Source organism: Gopherus evgoodei, chromosome 6, assembly GCF_007399415.2.
Source record: "Gopherus evgoodei ecotype Sinaloan lineage chromosome 6, rGopEvg1_v1.p, whole genome shotgun sequence".
NCBI lineage: Eukaryota > Metazoa > Chordata > Testudines > Testudinidae > Gopherus > Gopherus evgoodei.
Window position 1 is genome coordinate 76,250,654 of NC_044327.1, and position 25,788 is coordinate 76,276,441.

General features: G+C 36.2%; 1 protein-coding gene across 1 annotated transcript in view; it reads left to right on the plus strand.

Moving 5' to 3' along the window:
• Window positions 1-25,788, plus strand: part of KIAA0825 (KIAA0825 ortholog) — a 226,266-nt gene that overhangs the window by 100,197 nt on the left and 100,281 nt on the right. The window contains 2 exon segments of the mRNA XM_030567980.1: window positions 6,676-6,844; window positions 11,349-12,024. Coding sequence (XP_030423840.1) covers window positions 6,676-6,844; window positions 11,349-12,024 — 845 coding nt within the window.

Genomic DNA, 25,788 nt, shown 5'->3' on the forward strand with positions numbered 1-25,788 from the left:
ATATAAGAAAAAGACCTAAAACTCGGGACTGTCCCTATAAAACCGGGACATCTGGTCACCCTACACAGGAGTGAGGACTTACTCACCTGATTAAAGGTTTACAGGATCCGGCCCTTACACCCTGATCAGTGGGACTATTAACAGAATCACAGGACTACTCATAAAGTTAAGTTTGTGCCAAAGTCTTTGAAGGACTGGGACCTAGGTGTGTGTAAGGTATAATTTCATTTTTATGTAGTGTAATTAATACACAACAGTAAAACATTCTACATTAATCAGCTAATTACAGTTATAATTTTGTCCTTAGTCGAAAAGCAATTAAATGATTAATAAAGTCTCCTTTTTAAATTCATATTATATGACTTACTTTTAAAAATATAACTTAACTTATTTAATGAGATTTTTGCATCACAATTAAATACAGGTTTTGTTTAAAGATTTTATATCTTTAGCAAATTGAGATATATACCCCCTTATTAAGACACTGGAAATCAGAAAACTATTTTTCTTCTAGATTAAAGTGAGATGTCAGGAGATTGAGTTGCAGGTCATCTTGCCTAGTGGTCAGAAAAGAGTCAGGCTTAATGGTAAAACAGGAGTTAGCATCCACATGCCAGAGTCAAGAGGGAATCAGAACTGGTTTGAGGGTTAGAAACATAGTCTGAGTCCAAATGTCCAAGCCAGAAATTAGAGCAGAGGGTTATAACTGTATTATTTGGAATCAGAGAAGGCAGGAGCAGGGTTGGGTCTAGGCTGGACCAAGGGGTGAGTACAGAGGAGGATCTGGGCTGGAGAAAGATTTGGAATGAAGCAATCAAAGGAAGATAGAGAATTCAGAGGCATATACCATGAGCAGCCACTGCTATTCTGCAGCTGCTGTGATTAAGAGCAAGCCACCCCACTGCCTCAGCCAAGCAGTGGGGTTCTGTTGTGGGCCGGCTATTCCCATTGGCTGCCCAGTGACAGGACAGGTACAGCTACAGGCCCTCATTCTTGGCATGTGATTTCAGTTTAAGAGGCTAGCTTTTGACTATATTTTTATCAGAATAGCTGTAAACCTGTTTAGCTTGATACTTTGAAAGAAACACTACATATTTAAGCTTATTTCTTTGTATACTCAGAAAACGGACATAAATATTTTAAATGGTTTATTCAGTGGCCTGATTCTTAAATATATTATTGACGTAATTCATACAGTGGAATAGACAACTATAATTTAACAAATACTTATACTATAAAGTGTCTTACAAAACCTTATAAAGAATAGGAGGGAAAGTAATCCTGAGATTCTGCTTCACTACCATATGATATGAACTGAAGAATATACAAAAGTTTTTATCCAATGCAAAAAGTAGTGTTTTAGACAAAAATGTGATGTTTAATTTATTGAGATTAAAAAGATCAAGTAAAGTGATCTGAACTATCATTATTTGTACCTATAGGGAGGTCCACTGAAATTTGTCTGCCTAATCCCTTTATCAGTGCTAGGACAAATTGCTAAAATATCTGGTCCTGTAAAGGCTTTAGCCTATTAATGGTTTGTAGTTCATTGGCTAGTACCCTGATTCAGATGTCAGAGATTAGTATAAAAAGCTGATTGAAGCTAATTGAAACTGATTTAGGTAGACTAACGACACCTGAGTCTTTACAATTCACAATGCTGTAATCTGTTAGGTTTCCTTGAATGAGACACATCAGGCTTATAAATAAAAGTATTTGATATAGTGTCCCAGGAACTAAGGTGTATGAACAGGGCATTGGATTTCATAGTCCTGGGAACAGTTTACACAAGTTAAAAAGATACATGCCAATCTTTTATTGTGTTCAGAACTGGTATTCATGGTTGGAGTTATCCCATCAGGAAATTGAGTGGGCCATAGTCAGAGAGGTATTATTTTTCATGGAAGTCCTTTGCACTCATGAAAAGGCCCTTTGATACTCAGAAGATATTTGTTTCAGTGCACTTAATTTTAAACTTGCTCAGACTCAGAGTTGTCTTGAAAAGACCTTTACTTCATCTTTTTATATAGTGTGTTTTATAGACCACCCACACATGATTAATTTTAAAGAGGTTTTCATATAATTTTAAATAGCTTGTTGTCAGTGAGTTTGGTTTCTGAGGATGATGCAATTATAAAACTTGGCATCTTCATATAATAGAGTAGATGCTCTCTGAACTGTTCATTTCACATATTTTAAAATATATTACAATTCGCTTTCTCACGGTCCTTAATACAAAGCTTCTACTGATAAAGTATGTAAGAGTAAACTGTAGTAAAAGGATACATTTGAAATTGTGACTTTTAAGTGACCTACTGATGGTTATTTCAGAAACTTATGAACATATTTTGCCCAATATATTTTTATTTTTGATCTTCACATTTTTAAGGAATCTTAAGAGTTAATGCAGTTATGAATATCTTTCACACTCCAAGTTTGCAGTGGGCTTCTTTTTTATTCAGCCTGCTATAATTATTTATTTCAATTACTTTAAAGGGACAAATAGAATAGTCCCCAAATTTAACCCACTGTTGAAGATCTATTGATAGTATGCATCATCTGGATTCCAGAAATCTTTTTGAGGAAATAAATTGCTATTATTTTTGTAAAGGAAACAACAAATGTTTAGTTACTGTTTATCCATCACTGTTTTTGCCAGTTCATTTATAATTTCCCTTCCTACCACAAAATCCAATGAAAAAATAAATACACATGAACAAACCCAGTTCCCAGAGCTGTGAGATGACATAAGTGAGATCACTGATGATGATCAGAAAAAGACAATAAATGAGATAAAGTAAGATTGGTTATGATGCACAGTAAATAAATGTTTGCTAAATGTAAGAGGAAAAAGTCCATTAGAAAAGTAATGTTTTAAGAGGTTATTGCAAGCAAAATTTAAAGATAAAAATATGATCACAGGGTGGGTCGCAACAATGACTTTTCACCTCTGATTTCTGGTTCACTACTAAATTAGCCTGATTTAGTACTGTTTGTAGTTTTTTGCCACTTAATAGTTGTCTTTTTAGAGCAAACTGAAAATTTTTAACTAAGTTTTCTTGCTTTCATGGAAAATTGAGTTTTTCAAAAATGTTTTCAACAAAACAAAATTCAATCATTTAAATTAAGCAAAAAAGCTGTGTCACTTTGGTCTTTGAAAACTGATTATATATATATTTTTTAAATTACATTTTGGATTTTTTCCATTTTTGTTATTCAATGTAATAGAGTGGTGGTTTTCAACCTGTGGTCCACAGACCCCTGTCGGTCTGCAGACCATGTAGTAAAGGTGTGATGGATTCCCCTTGGGGTGCCACCTGGAACTGGGGTGCCGCTGAGTCCTCTGCTTGACCAGCCTGGCTTCCTCACACTGTGCTGCTGTGACAAGCTCTAGATCACTACTGGTCTTACACTTCCACCAGCATTTACACAGGCAGGGATACACCCAGCTGTGGTTATATGCAGGCTTTGACCAGCCACTGCATTAACCAACAGTAGAAAGGCTACAGCCAAGATTACCCCCAGCTTTGAAGCCTAGGATCCCAGAGCTATACCGTCTTGCCCTGGTCAAAACCCCAAACCAGTATGAATTTATTACTCGGTTCGCCTCTTCCTGAATGTGGAGAGGAATATGCACACTTGTGGTAACTAAGCTGAGATTTTTCCCCAGACACTTCACTTAGTCACACTGGTTTAGGTTAAAATACAAAACAAGTTTATTAACTACAGAAAGATAGATTTTAAGTGTTGATACATGATAGCAAACAGATCAAAGCATGTTAACTGGTAAATAAACAAAAATGTAAATTAAGTTTAACATACTAGAAGGATAGGATTTGAATTAACAATTTCTCACCCTGACTGATGATACAAGCAGGCTTGCAGATTCTCAAGGCATAAGCTGCACTTGTTTTGCAGCTTGGGATCCCCTTTGCCTCCACCCCCCAGTTCTAAGTCCTTTTCTTTCAGAGCTTCTTTCGGGTGTTGAGTTGTGTGGGAGTGAAGAACAACAGATGACGTCACTCCCTGCCTTAGTTTTAGCATATGGCGGGAACCCTTTGTTCCAAAAACAGTTCCCAGCCCAGTTTGTGGAAAAACACAAGCAACCAAAATGGAGTCCAGGGACGTGGTCCGGTCACATGCCCCTGCAGAGTCATGGCAGCTATTACTTACAGGCTGACTGAAAGGTCTACAGGAAGGCTAAGCTATTCCACAGCCCATTGGCTTTGTTGATGAGTCATTAACTCTGTTTGGCTTCTTGATTGTTGTACCTGAAAGGCTACCTGTGGGTGTTTTCCAGAATAAGCCCATTTGAAATACAGATCCATAATCAATATTCATAAATTCAGATACAGTGTATGTCTAAGATTTCCAAAGGGGTCTGCACCTCCATTCAAAAATTTTTAGGGTTCCACAAATGAAAAGAGGTTGAAAACTGCTGCAATAAAGTAAATGATACCTAATTTTTTGTTTGTTTTTCCTTTCTTTCCTTTTCCTGCTCTCTAACTTTTTAAAACTTGCTGAACTTTTGGTTACCAAGTGGCAAAAGGAAAATATGAAACTCTGCAACATTTAAAAAATTCTCAACTTTTAAAAAGCTATAGAGCAGTCAAATCACAGTAACTTTTGTAAGTTGTGGAAGTTTTGAAATAGTAGAGAGATTCATTCTTTTTCTCTTTACACTTTAACACTTTTCCAAATTTGGATATTGAAGTAGAAAATAGACAAACCACTAACCTTTAAATCATTGAAAGAGTGAGGAAGCCCTTGGAGAATGAAGATAAGAGATAAAGTCAGTGGCAGAGGCCAGGGGTATGTATGTAGGGTCTTGAAGTGGAAGCCAATAAAAGAGTTCAAAATGGGAGTTACATGGACAGATTGAAGGGTTAGGAATATAATTGTAGTGGTTACATTTGAATGACCAGGTTTTGTGTGTGTAATATATGTTTGTTAACACAACAGCTTAGTGATGATTGCTCTCAGTGCAACTTCAAAGTTCTATTATGAATACACCTTATTTCTGGTTACAGTATTTAGAAAACTTTTTTCCCCTTTAATTGGCTACCTAATGACTGCACACTTTGTCCCCATTTACCTCTGAATTGCCTCCCCCACTTGAGGGCACCTCCTGATACACACCATATATCAGTACCTATAGGAGAACGTGTGCTTGCTCCGGTTTTTGCTGTCTCTCCAAAAACCATTAGCAACTGATGACTAACTAACTTTAAATATTAATAAAATTAAATCTTATAAAAAAGAGTTTTTATATATGTGGGTTTGAATTCTCCATCTGCTAGTATATGCAGTTTGCTGCCCTAACCCCTGTTAAATACCCAATAACCATAGGTACTCAATACAGAAATGAAATAGGGACCAGTAGCATAGCAAGTAAGGCATATGTGTGTCTGGCTGCATGAACTTTTCATTGAGAACTAATATTGTTACCTTACTGTAATTTGAATTAATTCTATAAGGAAATAGAGGATTAAATATTCATTTACATCCTTTACCAGCAATAAACAAACTTGCAATAAATAAACAGAATCAGAAAAAGATAATCCAAACTGAAAACATGTATATAATCAAAATCATCCCTGATTTTGATAAAATACTTTATTGGTGTGGATCCAAGATCTAATTCAGGGTAAACCTGGGTGTACCCACTTCTCATTTGGGGAATATGGACACTGTGTGGCCTGGAACACCCACAAGGTTAATTTTCCCAAATTTTTTAAACCACAACACCATCGATCCATGCCACTGCTAGTTCTGATTTTGTAAGACTTAAATCTAACTGATATTAAATATTTTTGTATTAAAGAATAGTAGATGCTCAAGGGAAACATTAAAAAATATAGAAACAGTTATTTCTAAGAGACACTTTTCTTTCTTTTCCTCCTTTTTCTGGTTCTGGGGACATTTTCATGGAAACAGAATCTTTGTTTCTAAGGAGTTCAACTGTTCCTGCTATTTTCTCCCAACCTGAAACCCTAATGATTTCCACACCAAGCATTTGTGATGTCACAAACAAGGTTATGATTTTAGGTAAGCGTAAGGAACAGGAGTAGATCAACTACTAAGAAACAAATATTTTTCATTCAAATATTCTAGTGAGGAAAAGGAAAAGAAAATATTTGGTTTACCAGCAGAAATGTTTCTAAAATTATTTTCAAGTTTTTTGGTGAGATGTCAGCGGATCTGTGAGTAACTGCTACAGTATATGATATGTTATAAAACAACTGCTGATTGCTGCAGAAGCAGAATGTCACATTTAGCTGTGAATGCAGTAGTTGATTCTGCTTACAGTCTTTATTAATCATAAGTGTGAAATCCAGTCAGTTTTATGTTAAGTAAAACTTGCCTTACTTTGCAAGTAGTCTTACTGAAAAATTTGGGAATATTTGAGGATCAAAGTACTACTTAGTTTGAATAAGGCTGGTGGACTCTGGTCCTAAGAAAAATTACTGTAGATTTACTCTCACTCCATTAAGAAATGTTAGTCCTGGAGATTCAGACTTAATACTCTTAAGCCTCGTATCAGACATGTTATGTTCTAATGTTATATAAATTTAAAGTATTTTCCTTTCTTGAAAAGATATGCTATATAAAAAATATTCATCTTTTAAATAATGGAAAAAAGTTTCAATGCTTGTTTTTTTATTTGGTTTTTAGTGTGGAACAATGCCTTAAAGAGCTACAATCAGAAGTAAATGAGACTTGTACTGATGAGCTGTTACAAAACACAACTGACTGCCTTCACTGGCTGAATAACTGCAGTTTCAGTTCCCTCAAACCTTCTTCTACACCTCATGGAGATTTGATCGAATTTCTTAAAACTCTGGTAAAAAAAAATCTACAGTCTTTATATATTTGGGAAAACAATACTTATACAGTTTTTAATGTATTCTTTTTTACTTCTTTTATAGTTTCACAAGAGTGAATATAGAACAGAATTTGAATAAAAGAGTCAGTAACTCTCTTTTACTCTCCTTTTTTGGTGTAAATAATCACCAGAGAGACTATATCCCAGTGGTTAGGGCACTCGCTTGGGATATGAGAGACTCAGATTCAAGTCCCTGCTCTGAATCAGGCAGAACAGAGACTTAAAGCTGGGTTTTCCACATTCCAGGTGAGTGCCCTAATCACTGGGCTACTGGCCAGTTGAGGGTTCATATTTCCTCTTTCTGTCTAACCAGAAATTCCATCCTGAACTTGAGAAACAAATTCATATTTTTTGATGGAAAAACACTTTGTCAAAAATTCTTCACTTATAATAATGTATTCACCAGTGCTGCTGCTGCTACTTTGCCAGACTTTCCAAAAACACCTGTGCATTGGATATAGGGAGCAGAGGTGCAATGTGTCAAGGACGAGGACTCCAAAAGCTACCCCTCCCCCCACCTTCATTTATGCGGTTGAACTGTACTGATTTTGCCAAGTCATGACCCACCACAGAGAAGAGGGCAGAATTTTTTCCCAGAAAAGATGCGGAGTCATTGATCCTACGGAAAAATAGAGGGTTGAATACATTTTTTTTTCTTGTACTGACTTTATTGCTGATGGTCCCTTAATATTTGTGAAATAATCTTAGGAGAAAGAAAATGAGAACAGTTTTATCATCCTGTCTCACCCATTCTTTCCAAAAAAAATCCAAGCACATTCATTGTACAGATAAGACTACAAATGTAGGGAGGCACATGGGGTTTACTTTTGTGCTAGATTATGATATTCTTACTCCATGAGAAATACCGTATGTTGCAAATTGTCCCATTGACTTCAGTGGAACCACTTGCGGTGTAAGGTTCTGTTCAATGTAAGTCCGGTCTTTACAATCTGATCTTTTATGTCCAAAGTGAATACTTGCATGTATTGAATTTTATTACTCAGTTGACTTAATGATTTCTTGTTTGAAAGCTTTTAATTAATTATCTTACTGTTATACATGATGGATTGTAATTCTCCACCCTCGGTAGGACAAAACCCTTGTTCATTATTGCTCCTGTTACTTATGTGGATTGGTCTGTCAAGGTCTTTGTTTATTTTTAACATGCTGAAACAATATAATAGTTTCAGAACAGTGCAAACTATGACATTATGTTGTTGGCAAGCATGTCACACTGTTAACACAACTACACATTTTGATGGGACTGTGATTCTTTATGGTGGTATTAAAAAATTCTTTGTGAGGTCTGACCACCTTCTGTGATGTAATATCTCAGTCACTCTACACAGTAGCTAGTAATTCTAAATAATTAAAATATGAACACTTAAATAAGAGGATGCATTTATTAAATTATATCCTGGCTAAATGAACCACAGCTTTTTTATAACAAAATCTTATTGTTTACCTTATTGTACGTTTTAAGTACCCTGTTGTCACTATCTTGGTACGGACATGGTAGGTACAAAATCCATCCCTCACACCTCGTGTAGCGTCTTGTGCCAACATTTTGGATATGCTTCTTATGCAAAGTCACTGCAGCATCTTTTCAGGTGTTTTTTAAAACTTATTTTTCAGATGCAAAAGTATATCTTAACATAGGCATTGTTCAAACGGATTTCTGAAAATGTAAACTAAGCTTTCAGAGCTTCAAAGTCTGCTGTAGGAGGCCCTTTTCTGAGGAGTACTAACTCCAAGATGATGTCTGCAAGACGTGGTGACTCTTTTTAAAGCATTATTTCAGTTCCAAAAGGCTTTGAACACTGTTTAAGTCTAGGTCGTTTTTTTGTAATTGAAAATGACCCGTTTAAGTTTCAAAAGGAGCACCAATGACTCATCGAAGGTGTTTTGGATTCATCTTCCAAAGCAGTGAATCTCATTGGCTGGTTTGACATCTGTTAAAGTTCTGTTGTTCTTTTTTTATTAGAACAGCATATTTGAATATACATTTATCAAAAATAAATCTATAAATCTAGCCATGGGGATTTGTTACTTCAGCAGAGTAAACTGAAGATTCTGATTAAGATATCACAAGAGTCTGCAAAGTTTTGCACTTGCCTCGTGGGGGCCACAAAATTGTAAGAGAATACAGATTATAACACAAAATAAACTTTGTGTGTAGGTGTGAGTGCACATATAATTATGTAATATATATAATGTGTGTATGTAATATGCATAGATACATGTGCATTTATATAATGTATAACTTAATTCCCTCAGACTTTCTTTTAGTAACTATATTTTATCCACTATATTTGCTCCATTAATGTCAGCCCAGAGAGTGCATATAAATCATTCTGCAAGAAAGGAGGAGGAGAGAGGAAAAAAGCAAAATTATTGTGATGCCACTCACTTTATAAGCACACATGGTTGGCTGGTTTGTCCTGTTCATTGTTTTCTTATCTCCACCAGCTGAGAAGTTATGTTGTCTGGTTAGTTTTTTAGTTTTTTTTCTTCAGTGAAGATATAGCCTATCCTTTCCATTAAAATTATCCAGGTTAGGACAGGGCTTTTATTTTCTCCTACATATTGGAGCATTTTAGAGCAGAGCAGGGCAGAAAACAGTTTTCCCTTCTCATGAGAATGTTTAAAGATTTCTAAAAAACTTTCCATCCCAAATTGGGCAAAACAATATCTTAGAAACGTCTGTGAACTGAAAATCCCTCAAATAAATTTGATCAGGTCAATCAAAATGTCCTGTTTTGATATTGACCTTCCTTTTTAGCTATTTTTTTTTACTATAAATTAACTTACATTTGAAGCAAAATGTCATTTTGACCTCAAAATTAGATTTTTTTCATTTAGAAAATGTCAAAACAGAACATTTTAAGAACTTAAAAACTATTGTTTGAAAACGAGAAATTCATCAAAACTGACCTTTTTCACAAAAAAATTTAGTTTTGACAAATCAGCATTTTCTGACAAAAAATAATGGTTTGCTGAAATAGTCTCAACCAGCTTTACTCTAGAGGAAGTTGGACAGACCACAAACCAGGGCCTGGGCTTCGTGCAATTAGAAGAGCTGATGGTGGGAGAACAGAACCCTTTAGTTACAATATGTCTCATTGTATCTTAAATAGCCATGAGACCAGAACTTTGACCCTACTAGACATTAGAAGCCTTTTCAGATTAAGTAAAACAATACATCCAGTCCTGTTACTTCGTCAGCTCCATACCTGCTTCCCTTCTTTCTCCCTTACCGATATAGCTGAAATGTAATTTCAACCTGACACCTTTTTTCACTGCATCTAGCCAGGACAGGTACATGATGCCCCCCACCTTGCCCTATGGGACCTTAATCCTGGTGCTAAACGTAGCAGATCCTCTCTTTGAGTCCTGCAAGATGGTCTTGGGAAGATTTATTTATCCTTAGAACTGCCTTTATGGTGCTTAGTGCTGAGCTAGGAGAACATGGAAAGCACAAGGTTTCTATCTTATGAATTCCTACGTTTGTCATGAGCAATAGTTATCATTTGCCCTCCTCCCCGCCCCCCCCGACCCCCAGTCTCATTAATTATTTTGACTTATTCCTCATTTGCTTTCCGGGAAGGGCTAACCAGAGTAAAAAGGCTCCATCTTCTGCCAAGGCTTAACTGGTAGCTACGAGAGTTGGTGCTTTTCCTTGCTGAGAGCTGAATATTTTTTACTAAAAATTAACTGGAAAATGAAAATTTTAAGTGAAATAACATTTGTTTACTAGTTAAGAAAGACAGCAGAACTTTTTTCTTTGAAAATTTCTATCAAAATGAAAATTTTCTGTGAAAAGTCATTTTTCATCAAAAAACATTTCAATTAAAAATTTCTACCAGCAACACTATGGATGTTCTTACATGCTTCATTTCATTACAGATTTTATATTACAGTCTCTGCCAATGGTAGGTGGTTCCTGTGTGGTATGATTCATCAGTCTTTGTTTTTCTAGATATCTATCCTATGTCTTTAGAATGAGTACTATCTGGAAAGGCATAGAGGGGAATGCTGATGCATGTTCTTACCTGTTGGTTTGGTTACTCCAAGTCTTTGTTTGCCAGCCAAGACAATACCTTATTGTATTGATGAAACTGAGTTTGAGTTTCTGAAAGTTTTCCTGTGTGTGTTTGTTATTTATGATTGTCATTGCTTAGAGAATCTTTAACTGAACAAAGTCACCAGACAGCCATTTTATACAGAAAGTGACATCAGAAAAATTGTGCTTTTTTCCCTGTTTCTCTTTATTGGTAAGAGAATTTATACTCTATGCCTGGGCTAACATGAAGGGACTCAGAGAAATCAAGTTAACTGGTAAGAAATTATCATTTTGTAGTTTGTAATTAAAAATAATGTACATCTTTTAACATAAAGTTAGTTTTGTAAATAGAGTTATTAATGCAACATCTCTAAATACTGTATAATTTACCATTATTAGCAAAGCTTGCTGAGGAATGAACAAAATCAAGAAGAAATGATACTACACTTTCTTCTGGAACTCTCCAGTCAATGTGGGGTCTCATTTCCATGTACTCCAAGTGGGACATCTTTTGAGTTAAATTCCAGAGCTTCCCTTCATGCCATTGAGGATGATTCATCTATGAATATCAAGTCTGTTTGGGATGATGTGAGATTACACCTTCGACGTTTCTTAGTAAATAGACTTCAGAGTCCTCATGAAACAAATACTGCTACTTTAAAACAGCAAATGCAGTTTAAAACTCAGTGCATACAACACCTTTTGTTTCTATATCCAGAATCAGAAGTTCTAACCAAGTATCAAAACATGCAGAATAAATTGGTTTCTGAGCTTTTGCAGAACTGTGTTCTATCTAGCTGTGGCGAAACAAACTTTGATAAGGTGGTTCATGGTTACCAAAGTTCAATACCTACACTATGCACAATGATAAAAGAGGATTTGTGTATACTAAGTGGTACTATAGATCCTTCCTCAACACTGATGTTTATTAATGAAACTTATCTGGATACCATCACAGAAGAAATAACAATTCTTCTTGAAAGACTTTGTGAACTGCAGTTCAAAGAAAATGCTCTACATATAATTAAGACAAGCAAGATTTCAAAGAAGCATAGAGGAACAGTTCATGCTTTGGGTTAGTGGCATTTTTATGTTCATTTTAGTTAGATTTTTATGTATCTTGTTTATACTACCGTATTCTCTCTTTTGGTTGATTATTTCCCATGAAGACAGAGAGGCATGAAATTACCCATTCTAGTTTGATGCTTTTAACAGTATTCATGTAGCTGAATTATTGACGATATCAGACCTATGACCCCAACATTTTAAAATAGAACATTATTTTATAGCCATATATACAAAGCTGCAATATATTACAATTGGGTAATATTCTCCTGTTGGAATATTTAAAAAACTAAAATTATAACTTCCATAGATTGTGCTAGTAGGTATGGGATTACAAATTATTGAATCTAGACAGGGAAAAAACCCACTCTATTCCCCAGAGTTGCTTTGAATGGACTGAAATTAAACATTTAAAAATTAGACTGCAGCAACACAGCTCAATGCATTTAATTATAAAATAGTTTTCACTAAATCCCACGTAACTGGTGTGAAAGGTTTAGTATACAGACTGTCTCTAAAAACATCTTGTTTGGTTTTTTAAAAATACATTTCCAATGCTTTTTAAATTGATATAAATTTACTGTACTGGTAATTGGTTTCATGTTTTTCAAAAGAAACTTACAGTAAAGAGGATCCCACTGTTGACATTAGATACTTTATATACTTGTTTCACTATTGCTGAATCTGATAACTTTATTCTCAAAGGGAGTACTGAAGGGATAAAAAATGCAATTATATAAAATGAAAACTCTTACTATGTAATTGGTAGAGAAGTTGTGTACAGGCATGCCATGCACAGTTGTAGAGTGCTATTGTATGTAGGAATTATTATGTATTTGTTTACAATAGCTTCCACAGCAGGCTAAGTATTTTCTAGAGAGACAAGAAGGAATAGAGTGCTCACAATCTTACGATAGATGTACAAACGAACAGATGGAACTTGGGGAAAGAGGTATAACAAAAAGTGCTATGTTCCAGGGAGTGGTTTACCAGCTCTCAACAAAATAAGGCTATGTTCATTTTTTTTAAATCAATTTTCCTGTTAGTCTAAATCAAATAGAAACTCAATTGGTAGAAAGACAGAAGAGCTTCTTCAAAAGAGACTGTAATATGGATAGGGGCTTTGTGGGTGAGTAAAGGAAGTCTGGAACATAGATTAGGAGGCAGTACAGAAGAAAGTATGCAGATAGTCATGTGATAAACTGACATTACTGCTGGAGTGAAGGGGCAATGCGAGACAGGAAAAGGGTGGTTAAGGAAGTAGAGGCAAAGTAATGTCGAGCTGTGAAAGGAAGTTTGAATTTGGAGCGCTTAGCAGAAGGTAAGCCAGTGGAGAGATTCAAAGAGGTTATACAATAAGAACAACAAACAAGGATGATGACCCTAGCTCTGCTTTGTAGAGAGTGAATAAATCTAGCACTTGTGTAACTCATTTTTTAATCCATAGATCTTAAACACCTTGAACAAACTCATTAACTTTGGCCCTGAGAAAAGCTGCTGGATCTGCCCCCAAACCCTCTTTTCCCTGATGATTGTCAACCCGCTTACAAACTCCCAAATCATTTTCACCCAGGTGAACAATAATTATGTATGGCAGTGGCTCCCTGGCTGCCAAAGACTATAAGAAAGGCATCAGGTGGTTGCAGAGCATGTGCCTCCATTCATGCCAAACCTCTGTGTAGACCCTCTTTTGCTAGAACAGCTTTTTTTAGTAATTATCAAAAAGCATAGACCAGCCCTTAGTTTCTAAGTGGACTTTACTAATGAGAGCTCATATTTAAATCTTAGTTAGGGCCTAGGACATCACTCTCTCACCACTGACACTGGGAGCAAAATTCCCCATTTATCCATTTGTCAAGGAATGTATAGCTATACCAGGTTGCCTTGGCAATGACCTTCATTTTGACGTGGAAAGACCACAGTCACTAAGAATGGAGGGAGGCAGGGGAGAGAGAAAATTCATAGCTTTCTCAGCTGAGTGACAGTTCTACCAATGTGTCTCCTGTGGTTTTGCTGCAAGCTGCCGCTGCCCTCTGGGAACCCCCAAACCAGCACATTTCAGACCACCAGGATAATTTAATCTAGGATATTCGATTGGGACTCTTGTTTTTATTTACTAAGTGCGCCCTGAGGGAAATGTGATTTTGATAGGAACTATAGTAATTGATCCTACCGTATAGGAGTGAAAAAAAAAAAAACCAGAAAATAATGAAACTGCACTAGAACCTTGCAAAATTTAATATAGATGGACTGCTTCTGTCTGGAAAATAAAGGCAAACTATAACAAGCTTTAAAATATTTATAAAACTTTCAGATATTTCATATATGATGATTTGTGAAATAATGGTTTATCAATTTTGCTTTCATACACTGAATGTACTGCAAAATATTGTAATGGACTTCCCCCATTATCCATGAAGCAGGTGAGCGTGGTTTGAGAGAAATGCTAGAGGAATGGGAATTGAAATCAAGCATTCTTTTCTGGGTTGAAGTCTTTGGGAAGGTAGGTTCAGCTGTATTATGGCTTGATCCTGCTCCCATTGAAGTCAGTGGCAAAATTCCCGTTGACTTGAATGATGCAGCACCAAGCTCTTACTGCTTGGGCTGCATTCAAATTTGAGATTTTTAGACAACATGGTGCTGTCTCATTTCCTTAGATACCCCGATACAATGTTCCTGTCTCCCGTATGTTAAACTACAGTTCAAGAGAAGAAAAAAAATCCCTAAAGGAACTTAAACCTGCTTTTAGAAATATTAGTTTGAAAATGATCAATAAATAGCTTTTTAAAAATATGAATTATTGTTTAATCAAAGAAACTTCAGAAAGGTGAGCTAAGAAAAGCATTAATAATAAAATCATTCATTACATTTGAGTTTTATAACAATGTTGCTTCAATCTTTCTGCATTAAAAATATGCTCCTTAAAATGTTGTCAAAGTTAAAATATTAAAACCAAATATTATGTTTCCAACACATTTTAGTATCTAATGCGGGGAGGTGTTGTTTATTCCAGGTCATCCTGGCTTCTTACTCAGTTTTGTTCCCCTCTTTTCCTGCCCTCTACCCTGACCCTTCCCCTAGATTTCTAATATGATACTTTTAAAAAATAATTGCAGTAAGTCTATTAAATTTGGGTCATACTTTTTACCTTTTGAATCTGTTCTCCAATTCCTTTGTTTACAAAAAATGTTAAGCTAAATACTTCACTCAGCTCTGCTTCCCCAGACACCGCAGGTTCTCTCCTCACAGTCTGCTTTTCCTTCTGTTCCCCCATAGCACTACTCAGACCCTAATGCAACTTCATTACTCTGTTAATTTCCTGACTGTAACCATCATGGCTACTTACACCCCTAATCTCGACAGTCTTGCTAAGTCCTTCAGTTCTCCCATACTGTTTCTGTTTGCAGCAGCATCATCATGGTGAGCCAAATTTGAACGTGCTAATGTCTGACACAGATATATTGATACTGTGTTCATCCCAAATACTCTGCCCTGTGCCACTTCCATTTACACTCTGAGCCCTCACCTTACTGCCTGCTTAACTCTTCAGCACTGCAGCTTCCTGAGACCAGCTCACTTATACTTTTACCTTCCCAAAAGGCTTGCTTACCTCTAGGTCCTCTGAACACTCCAGTTTACCCCCATACTTTCTGCTGCCCAACCTGCTTCCATGGGTCTCCAGAGATGGGGCTGTATGTGAGGAGCTGATCTGGGATATAGTGAGGGACAGTTGGAAAGCAGAAGTAGCTGGGTGAACTGGATAGTTCCTGACATTTCCAACAATGAATTAGGGTATGATTAATTTGGAAAATAATATTTTAAGTTTTCTATCTCTAAGCATTTATGAGAGTGGTCTGTGTGTGAAGTTTGGAGTTTGTGATGAGTATGATTGTCTATCTGTTGGGAACCTAAAAAACCCAAACCCTCATTAGAATCTCAGGAAATCTCAGACTGAGAATGTACTAGGGCAAATTCAGTTGATTGGCCTGTGAAGAGTAGCATGTTAAATTTTGGAGACTAAATGTTTAAGTATGAAATGTAGATTATTGTAATTCTGTTTTTAAGATCTCAACACAATCTTCATGAGAAAGCTACTATTATGCCTCTCCATTATTCGCCTGGCTACTTGGCTCTCATTCTCTTGCCTTTATTCTATGTCCCGGCCACTGTTCCCAATTTTCAATTTTAAGAGCATGGAACTTCTTATATTCTTAGAACTCTTTTTTACTGGGAAAACTCAGAAAGGCTGTTACACAGTTTTGAGATTTTAAATGCTCAAATGCCAGGAAATCTATCCTGTTTCATATATTATGAAAGTTCTTTCATTTAACAATGAGCAATGTGATTTGCTATTCAACTAATATGTTACAAATGTAGATGAAGTATGTTTTTTTAATTAGACATGCAGATGTACCTTGATATACAGTGAACAAACATGTTCCACATTGCTGTGTGTGACTCTCTAAAATGATAACAGTAGTAATTCACATGAATTTACAATGGTGTTGCAATCAGTTTAATCTCCAGAAGCATTCTTGAGATCAGTTTTCTCTGACACCCAGTGAAAATGGCAACGTTTACATGCTCAGCCCATTCTTCTTCTCCAGTATCTTCATTTGTTTTGAAAAGAGGTAAAGTAATTAGTATTTAATACAGACAAAATTTCAAACTTGGATGCCTAAAGTTACCACTTAAATAAAAGTTGTCTGATTTCCAGAGATGCTGAATACCAGAGTCTTTAATTGAAGTCAAAGTGGTCTGTGGTCTCTCTGCATCTCTGAACGTAAGACACTTTTATTTAGGTATCTAAATGCGGATGTGTGTACCTAAGCCTTAGGCACCAAATACACTTGAAAATTTTATGTCTGGTGTGTCTCGTTTGTTAAACAGTTTTATAGTTCTTTGTCACCAAAGGTTGTCATAATCAAGCTACATTTGGGGAGTTTTGAATTTTTGTATCTCAAAATGAAAGTATGTGTGTGGTGTGGTGTGTGGGGGTTTCTTCCTCCCCCCTCAAATTTTGTAAGGAAGCGGAAGACTTTAAAAAGAAAAAGAAAAAAAATCAGCCTGAAAAGAATAGTACTGTCTCAAATTATGGGTCTTGTATAGAATCTCCTTTTCTTCACCAGTTCTTGTGCGAAACTAGTACAACTAAGTTTTGGTATCAAAAGCTTTTGGGCACTCTATAAGAAAACAGATTGTTTTGTTGGTTTTTGTTTTTGTTTTTGTCATGGACTATTTTGATCTCAGCTGCTGTAGTTTATCACCAAGAACAGAAAAAATAAGCTAAGAAATTCTGTTTCATGCAGAAGTGTAGAAATTTTAATATTGTCTAAATATGTCTCCATACTAAGGAGCATAGACATAAGCACATAAATGAATTTTAAAAGTTTTTGGGTTTTACCATATATAGCATATTGTCAGCAAGCCTTTATTTGAGGTATGGGGAGAAGAACATAACCCAACTAGAGTGATTGTTTATAGGGCACCTAGCAGCATCTGTAGAACCAGTGCTACAGGAGGCTCTACAAAACCACAAGGACTGTTGGGATGAATAGAGCATATGTACAAAGGGCCCTTGCATTTTAAGGACCCCCGAGCATCCATATAGTGTGTGGTAGTCCATGGGTGTAGGAAGCTGGATCCCCAGTGACTTACATAGGAGGAGTGGGCAAAGGGAAAAATTAGGAGAAAAAAAGCTGTGAATTAAAACTCTTGCTATTTCTGTTCTCCTGTGGGTGTGTAACCTGTATGGGGAAATATATAGGGCATTAGTGAAGATTAAGTAGAGTGATTATAAACTTCTGGGTTTTTAAGTATCAGAAAATGTGTTTTTATTTTTTTTTCAAATTCAACCATTAATACTTTAAACTAATCAGTGTCCCAAAGCACTTGAGCATATAAACAATGTTAAGCATATGAGTAGTTCCACTTGCTTCAATAAGATTCAACACTTTTTCTGAACAGGACTGAACTAAACAAGTGACTTTTAGATAAAGCAATCAATTTTGTGCTATACCAAAGAAAATGTTAAATACATAGCAGTAAAATAGTAGTTTTCCATTGCCTCAGTAAATCAGATGCTTCGTTTTCTTTATTCATGTATCTTAATTTTGTACTGGTAGGTAAATTAGCATTTAGAGTCAAACTCTTCAACAGGTAATATTTAGCATCCATTTAATGAAGGCGGCACAAAGCATTGGTTGATAGCTGTAATAGGAAAACAGTAGGTGCACAAAGTCTGATGCTGATTTCTGCATCTGTCTTTGTTCCTTGGAAAATGTATAGGATTTTGACAGCAGAAAACAAATCCTGTTGCCCAAGGAGAACAAAATAGTGACTAATTGTCTTTACATTTAATGCAGGAAATATTGTGTTTTGTGGGCTCTTTGTCACATATTTATTCTTATCCTTGGAAGTAGGGTATTTGATTTTTACCACACAGTTATCTTAAATGAAAATAATATGTAATTCTGAGAGGAAAATGAAACCATCTGTTTTAATATACAGAGTTGAAGTTTATAAACAAAAAGAGAAATATTCTTTTAAAGGCCACATGAACATAATACTGTAGAACCACAAGCGTGTTTCTAGTGGGAGTGCAACATTTCCTTAAAGATTACAAAAGCATTAAGCCTGTTACTTTTTAAGCTTGTAGTAAGGAGTAAGATAACAGTAGTTAAGTTACTGGTTTCTCAGTTGGCAGAATTTCAAAGCTGGTAGCATGCCTCAATTCCTTCCTGCTTTTTGGAGCTGTTGCTTCACATAACTTATTAAGCACATAATGTGAAGACTGACAGTGGAATCTCATTACTGACCTCTTGTCATAATGAAAAGATGTCTATATTCAGGTTCTTATTACTTTATATTTGTTTTGATTTACTTGAAAAAATTATAGGATATAGCTAATTTGAATTCAAAATTATTTGCACTGTGTAATTAGCAATGCAATTTTATTTTGTATGATGTCTGCTATACTTGTGTGTAATGATGAAGATACTAAATGTTATGTCTGTCTTTCAAGCCCCTGAATCAGTTGTCTGAATTTTGTAGAGGTTGAAGGAGATATAATTTCAAATTTTTTTTTTGTTTCAAAATGTCTACGGTTAGCAAACTAATTATCTTCCTCTAAATGCTGCCTCAGCACACCTGGGTGTTTTTCCTAAGGGGGAAAAGAACATTTAACTCACCATGCCCCCTAATTATTGCATTCTCCTCCCAAGTATAAAAGATTCAAGTGATTTACTCATCAGTATGATTTTGCTTGAGTGAGTCAGAGATCAGTTTGAAATTTATATACTGTAGTACTCTTTAATAATAAAAGAAAAGAGAGAGAGAGAGAGAGAAGTTGAGGTAGGATTATTAAATTAGGCTCTCTTTCTTTGGGAATATATAGTTATATGAAGGAAACCAGGTTGAACTATGAAAGATGAGAGAAGACAGACTTTAAAGAAGTTCCCTTAAAGAGACTCCTATGGTATATTTGGAAAGACAATTATTACATGACTCTTTTCAACAGGTATGTCTACCATCTCCTGAGCACAACTGAATTAGGTATTCCTTGCTGAGATACTGTTAAGGTTTGAAACATTTTATTTATCCCCTTTATTATTAATCACACATACGTAGCAAATGTATCATCTTTAAAAGATAAATTCAATTTATTTTAGTCACAAAGTATTGCTGTCTTGCAAAAAATCACATTTATTTAAAATTGGGTGGCTTGACACATCAACAGAAAGGGTGTCATATGTTCAGTTAGCATATGCTTCTGTTTCTCACATTGACCAAAGTGTGAAAACGCAAAAATACGTTGTCTTCAATCAAGTGCTTTTAATACATGGTAAATTTATTTTTTTTAAATAAAGTTTTAGGTTTATTTTAAACCCTTTTTTATATTACTTGCTGATCTAACTATGGGTATCAGGAGCGGATGTTCCCCTATGTGTCTGATCTACAGAGGCTATAAGTCTGTTACAGCCCTACATACAGAGCATGTTTTTTAGCTCAGAATGTATCAATTCATGCTCTTAATTCTGGAAGGGTATGGTTCAATCCCAAGTATTCTCCAAAATGGTGTCCACCGGTCACACAATTGTGGACATGTCTGGGATTTGGGTTGCTGTGGTCCTCAGATGCCCAGGAAGAGCTTCATCTGTCTAGAACAGTAGTCCCCAACCTTTTTGTGGCCAGTAGCACATTCATGTTTTCAGAAGAGTGTGGTGGGCGCCAACGATTACTCACATACAGGGCCAGCTCCAGGCACCAGTGGAGCAAGCACATGCCGGGGCAGCACATGCTGCCAGGCAGCATTCCGTCCATTCTGCAGAGTCAGAGCGTTTTGTTTTGTTTTTGTTTTTTGGGGGGGTTTTGGCGCCAGTTCTGGGCAGTGTGAAGAGAAGCAGGGAGGACAGAGAACACTGGCAGCCGCAGCCTACAGCCTCAGAGTACTCTGTCCCACGCAGGCACGGGGCACCAGCTTCTCTCCTCTGCTATGCACTAGGAGGGCCCCGCAGCTGCCAGGGACAGAGAACACCGGCACCTGCAGCCTGCAGCCTTGGAATTCTCTGTCCCCGACAGGCACGGGACCGCGGCTTCTCTCCCCTGCTAGGCACTAGGCAGGCACCCATAAATGCCCCGGCGCATGCCATGGCGGGGACCACTGGTCTAGAAGCATGCAATTTACTAATCTCTCTCTAGCTGAGAATTGTAACAGGCTGACATTTGTGGTTCTAGTACACAGGAGGACATGCTGACCAGTGGGTTACATAGATAACTTGTGTACTTCTACAGAAAGTGTGATGAGATAGAGTGGATCAGCGAGTCACCATCAATTTAGATGCTCTAGAATAGGAATGAGGGTGGTAAACCTGCAAGATGCTGGGAGTCACAACATATAATCCTGAGAGGTCTTTTCTGCTCTCAATATCTTTGACTGTGTGGTAATTGCATCAGTCAATTAAAACCTTGTAAATTTCAAACAGCTTCAGGTAAGCTATCCTTCCCTACTGGGAAAGTCCAACTTCTTCCATAATGAGACTACAGGAAGGATTTTTAGTTCATGTATAGAGAGGTGTTTTAAGACTATACTCTTATCTCAATGTGAAACTGCTGTTGTGCGCATAAATCCACCATATACAAAGATATGACTATAATCTAACTTTTTATATTCGACATTGTAAGGGCTTTATAGATTTCCAGTGAGCAATCCCGTTGTTTCATTAAGTCTTAAAATTGAATGCCCACATTATGAATGCCTACATACATTTCTAATTTATATATATTCTTTCCAAAAATACCGATAAGAACTGTGGTGGTTCTGCCAAAGTAAGGTTATGAAATAGCAAGAGGAAGGAAATTGAAAATTACTTAACAGGGGTGGAGTAAATATCCCCCCATTTTGAGTTGCATTCTGCTTTATTACAATAAAAGTTGTCATTGTTTGTTTTTGTTACCTCTCGGAATTTCCAAAAAGAAAACAGTGACGGGATCACTGTCATCTATTATGTAGGGAACACCAAATATCATATATAGACAACACAAAGGAATGATGAGCACCCTATTGAATCTCTTTATTGGCTGAAAGTTCCTAACAGTTTAATTTTAATATAGGTTGCCTCTGTAATGCAACAGCTGTCATGCTGGGCTATTCCGTTTTGAATGAATTTAACAAAGGATTGAAAGGAGATTGGCAGTTTTGTTTTAAATGTGCATGTTTTAAAGTAATTTAGAGTTCATTAACGTGCAGGGAGGGATAGCTCAGTGATTTGCGCATTGGCCTGCTAAAGCCAGGGTTGTGAGTTCAATCCTTGAGGGGGCCATTTAGGGATCTGGGGCAAAAATCTGTCTGGGCATTGGTCCTGCTTTAAACAGGGGCTTGGACAGATGACCTCCTGAGGTCCCTTCCAACCCTGATATTCTATGAACTACCTTTGATTGTGACTTCTATTCAAATTACAGTTCACTATCATCAGCCTAATTTTTGGAATAATTTATAAGCAAAACTGGCCAAAATCCACCAGTTTTAGATGACATATTTGTGAAATTATAAAGTGTGACAAACCTAGTGGCATTGAGTTTTCCTTTAGAGACAGATTAGCTGCCATCTATTGTTCTCTATGAAAATGAGGCCATATACTTCCCTCAACTGTAACAACAGAGCTGTCATTTTTCTGTGATGTATAATTATTATTGAGCACTTTTCACTTTCCTAATACTATATAAATGTTTTCTAATCCTTTTAACAGGCCTATGAGATAGGTAGTTGTTACCTTTATTTTATAAATAAAATTGATATGCAAAATTAGCATCAGAGTCATGATTAGAACTCCTGTCTCCTAGTCCAGTATATATAGCACTGGACTATACTTCAATTTGTATGAACATTTTATCTTGATAGATTTCTACACTGAATGCCAGCATTCAATATCTAATATCTAATGTTGAATTAGTTTTCATGAATGAAAAGAAAATCTTATTTCATTTTATTGAGAAGGCATTATGGAGTAGAGTTGATTAAAGCTTCATGTTTAGCAAATCTCTTTAAAGAGACTTTTATAATCTTTACTGATGTTGTTTATAGTTGGCAGTGACATCTCTGTTTCTATGTCAGACATGCTCTTCTAATTAAACATATGCAAATTTTTATATACTTTCCATGTTTATAGATAAGTTGAAATCCTCACTTCACTAGGATCCTGTGACTTATACGCAGTAAGGATGTACAGAATAAGGAATTATAAAAGTCGCACATCTAGGCTGATGAGTAATAGGCAAATATATGCTTTCTTCAGATCTGTGGCCAAAAGAAATGACATAAGGGTAAAAAATAAGCACAGTATAGTCTTTAGTCAGAAATTGGTGGGGGGGGGTGTTTATTTTTTATGAGATTTTGCTGGCATCCCAAGGTTTCAGTGGAACTAAAGGGAACTGAAAAGTGGACAGATGTTTAAAAAAAATGTAAACACTCTGATAACTATTTGCGTCCATGTGGTTTTCCCTGCTATTCTGATAGTTCTTTATGGTTCTGTCAGTTTCAATCAGCAGAGAGTACATGGGATCAGTATATCTGATAAACTTGTCAATGCCTTTTTTAAAGCAGCATTCCCCAAGCTATTCTATTCAGCCTCCTTCCTCCACCCCCCTTCATCATTTCAAACATAATCTTGATAAGACTGAGAGATGTCACAGGCAGCTGTATATAACCAGGTCAGACTACAACTAATTTGTGCAGGAAAAAATTAAATCAGGAGGTAAATTATTTCATGATTGCTCATTCCCAACAGAGTTGGGCATCATTCAGAAGAAAATATCAAATAATTGGTTTCAGGCCGTGTCAGACACATGCAATTCCCTTCACTAATGGCTGTGCGAGGTAGCACTAGGCCTCAGAGGTCACTGAAGAACTAGAAATAGCGTAGTGCCAGGCAGAGCAGCAGCGAGACAGAGCGCAGAGGAAATGAAGTGGCAATAAGTGTAATCCATAGGGGAAATGTGCTTCACTTGGAGTTTAATATATCGTCTCAGACTCTGGCAGTAAGCCATGCAACAATTGTTTACCTTTTTGTCAGCATCTGCATCTGTTCTGTTTTGTAAACAGCACTTAGCTCTCTGTCCATAAATGCTGGAATCAATAACAACTGTTAAGGGATTTCCTTTCTTTTTTTCATATTCTATAACAAATGCACAGTACAAGCAATGTTTGCCTTCGATAAACAAGGAACAAACATTAACAGGGTCAGAGGGATTTGGTTGGGAACGTTTTATAGCTTCTTGGGTTTGCAGTAATTATATCTGTGTGATATCAATGTATCTTGTAACCTATCCAAATTAAACTGTTAAAAAAATGCTAGTATGCAGTAGTGAAGATGATGTTTATAATTATCTTAAGTACTATGTATAGAATACTGCTTGCACTGTTTGTAATAATTTAGTTCTATGTAATATTGTGTATTACAGCTGCTATGAAGAAATATTAAGTTGCCGTTTTGCAGTTTTATGAAATTAGAGATTATATCCAGCAACACTATTTTTTAAACTTAGTTATTAAAAAGAATTATATACCACAGTGCAACATAAGAAGAGAGAACTGCGACTAGGGTCTATGAAACTGAATATATCATTTCTAAATGCAAGTGAAAGAAAAATGCAGTTATATACTAGCTGGGTTTAGGACAGTATGCCGATGAATGCTGTCATAAATACTAGATTATTATAATAGTTATGACATTACTTAAAAGTTAAAATCACTGAGAGCAGAGGGACACATTATTGTTAATGGGATTTATACATGTATCTTCCTGTACACTTCTTTTAAAATTTACCCCTTAAAATCTCCCTATACACAGTGTAGCTACCAATAAGTTGAGGTTCTCTTACTTTATTAAGCTACTTCATTTCAGATTTTGGCAAAACATTTAGTTCCGTTTATGAAATTGCTTGATTATTTGTTTTTAGGCTGTAGGTATATTTTAGCTCTTTTACTGTTTTTAATCCTCTTTCTCTACCTTGTGAGATCATTCCCCTCCACCTTCTCTAGCCCTTTTATGAGCCCCTTGAAGAACAATTGTCAAGGGCCATCAAATGTGGAATCAGCCTTCATGAATGAAAACATATTTTTCTTTATTAGGAAGCCACTGATTATCTTTTTGTCTGCCAAATATTGTATTGATTATCCTTTTTGGTGACATCTATCCTCCACATATATCTATCTGTTGTTCTCGGGCAGGTATTGTATGTCACCATGTACTGTGTTAGCCCGTCTCTCTTATAATCTTGTATGAAACTTTCTTCCTTTTGCTGCTCAGATACAAGAAAAGTTAGAGAACCCCATGATTCATTTTACATTTTTTTAAACAATCCGAGATTTTACTTATAATGCATGTCACTTTGCTGAAAAATGAGGGGCAGCTTAAAAGTAAATCCCAGAAACCTACTCAACAAGGCTGATACTGAAGTTGGAAGGCTAGTGTCAATGGATCTAGAAGCAGTGGTCGTAACAGAAGTCTAGCACATTTGTAAGGGAAAACCCCACACTACACCCTCTCCCCTCCTTCCCTCCCAACCCCATGTGTGGCTGCTGTGAAGACAGAACTTCTCTCTCATCTGCTAAAAGAAGTATAGAAAGCTTCGCTGTCTCCTCTCCAGTACAGAGCAGTCCTGAAAATTCATTCATCCTCATGTCACCTGGCTCATTTTGCATTACTTTCTATACATATTCCTAGGTACTTTATTCTGCGATCTGCTTAGTACACTAGTAGGCAGAACAGGAGCACACCTGTAATCAGTGCTCTGTCTTCTCTTCAGGCCAGGCAGAACAAATGAAACACCAGTTAGCAGGTGTAAGCTGCTAATTCAGATCTAATAAATCATTATTTCTCATGTCTCTGACTCTTGAGACAGTAAGGGCTAAACTTGGTAAATAGTAAAATAAATGCAAACATCTTGATATTGTTTTTAAATATTTGGGAGGTGCTCAGATATTATGGTGATAATGGTAGTAGATAGGTACCTAATTAGAGAATAGGATGTCTGTGTTTTGCTTTGTACTCCTTTGAAACTTGCCTTACTGAGTTATCTATAATGTATATGCTGTTTTAGAATTGATAAAGGCTTTTCTAAACTTCATCTATGAGGCAATAGGATTTTTAATTTCATACTTTTTCTTATTTCTAATGAGAGAGCTCCAACTTGATCTTGAACGTTGTTCAAGACATTCCCACCCTGACATGCAAAAGAAATAACAGGATTAAAAACTGAGATTCATAATTTGAGA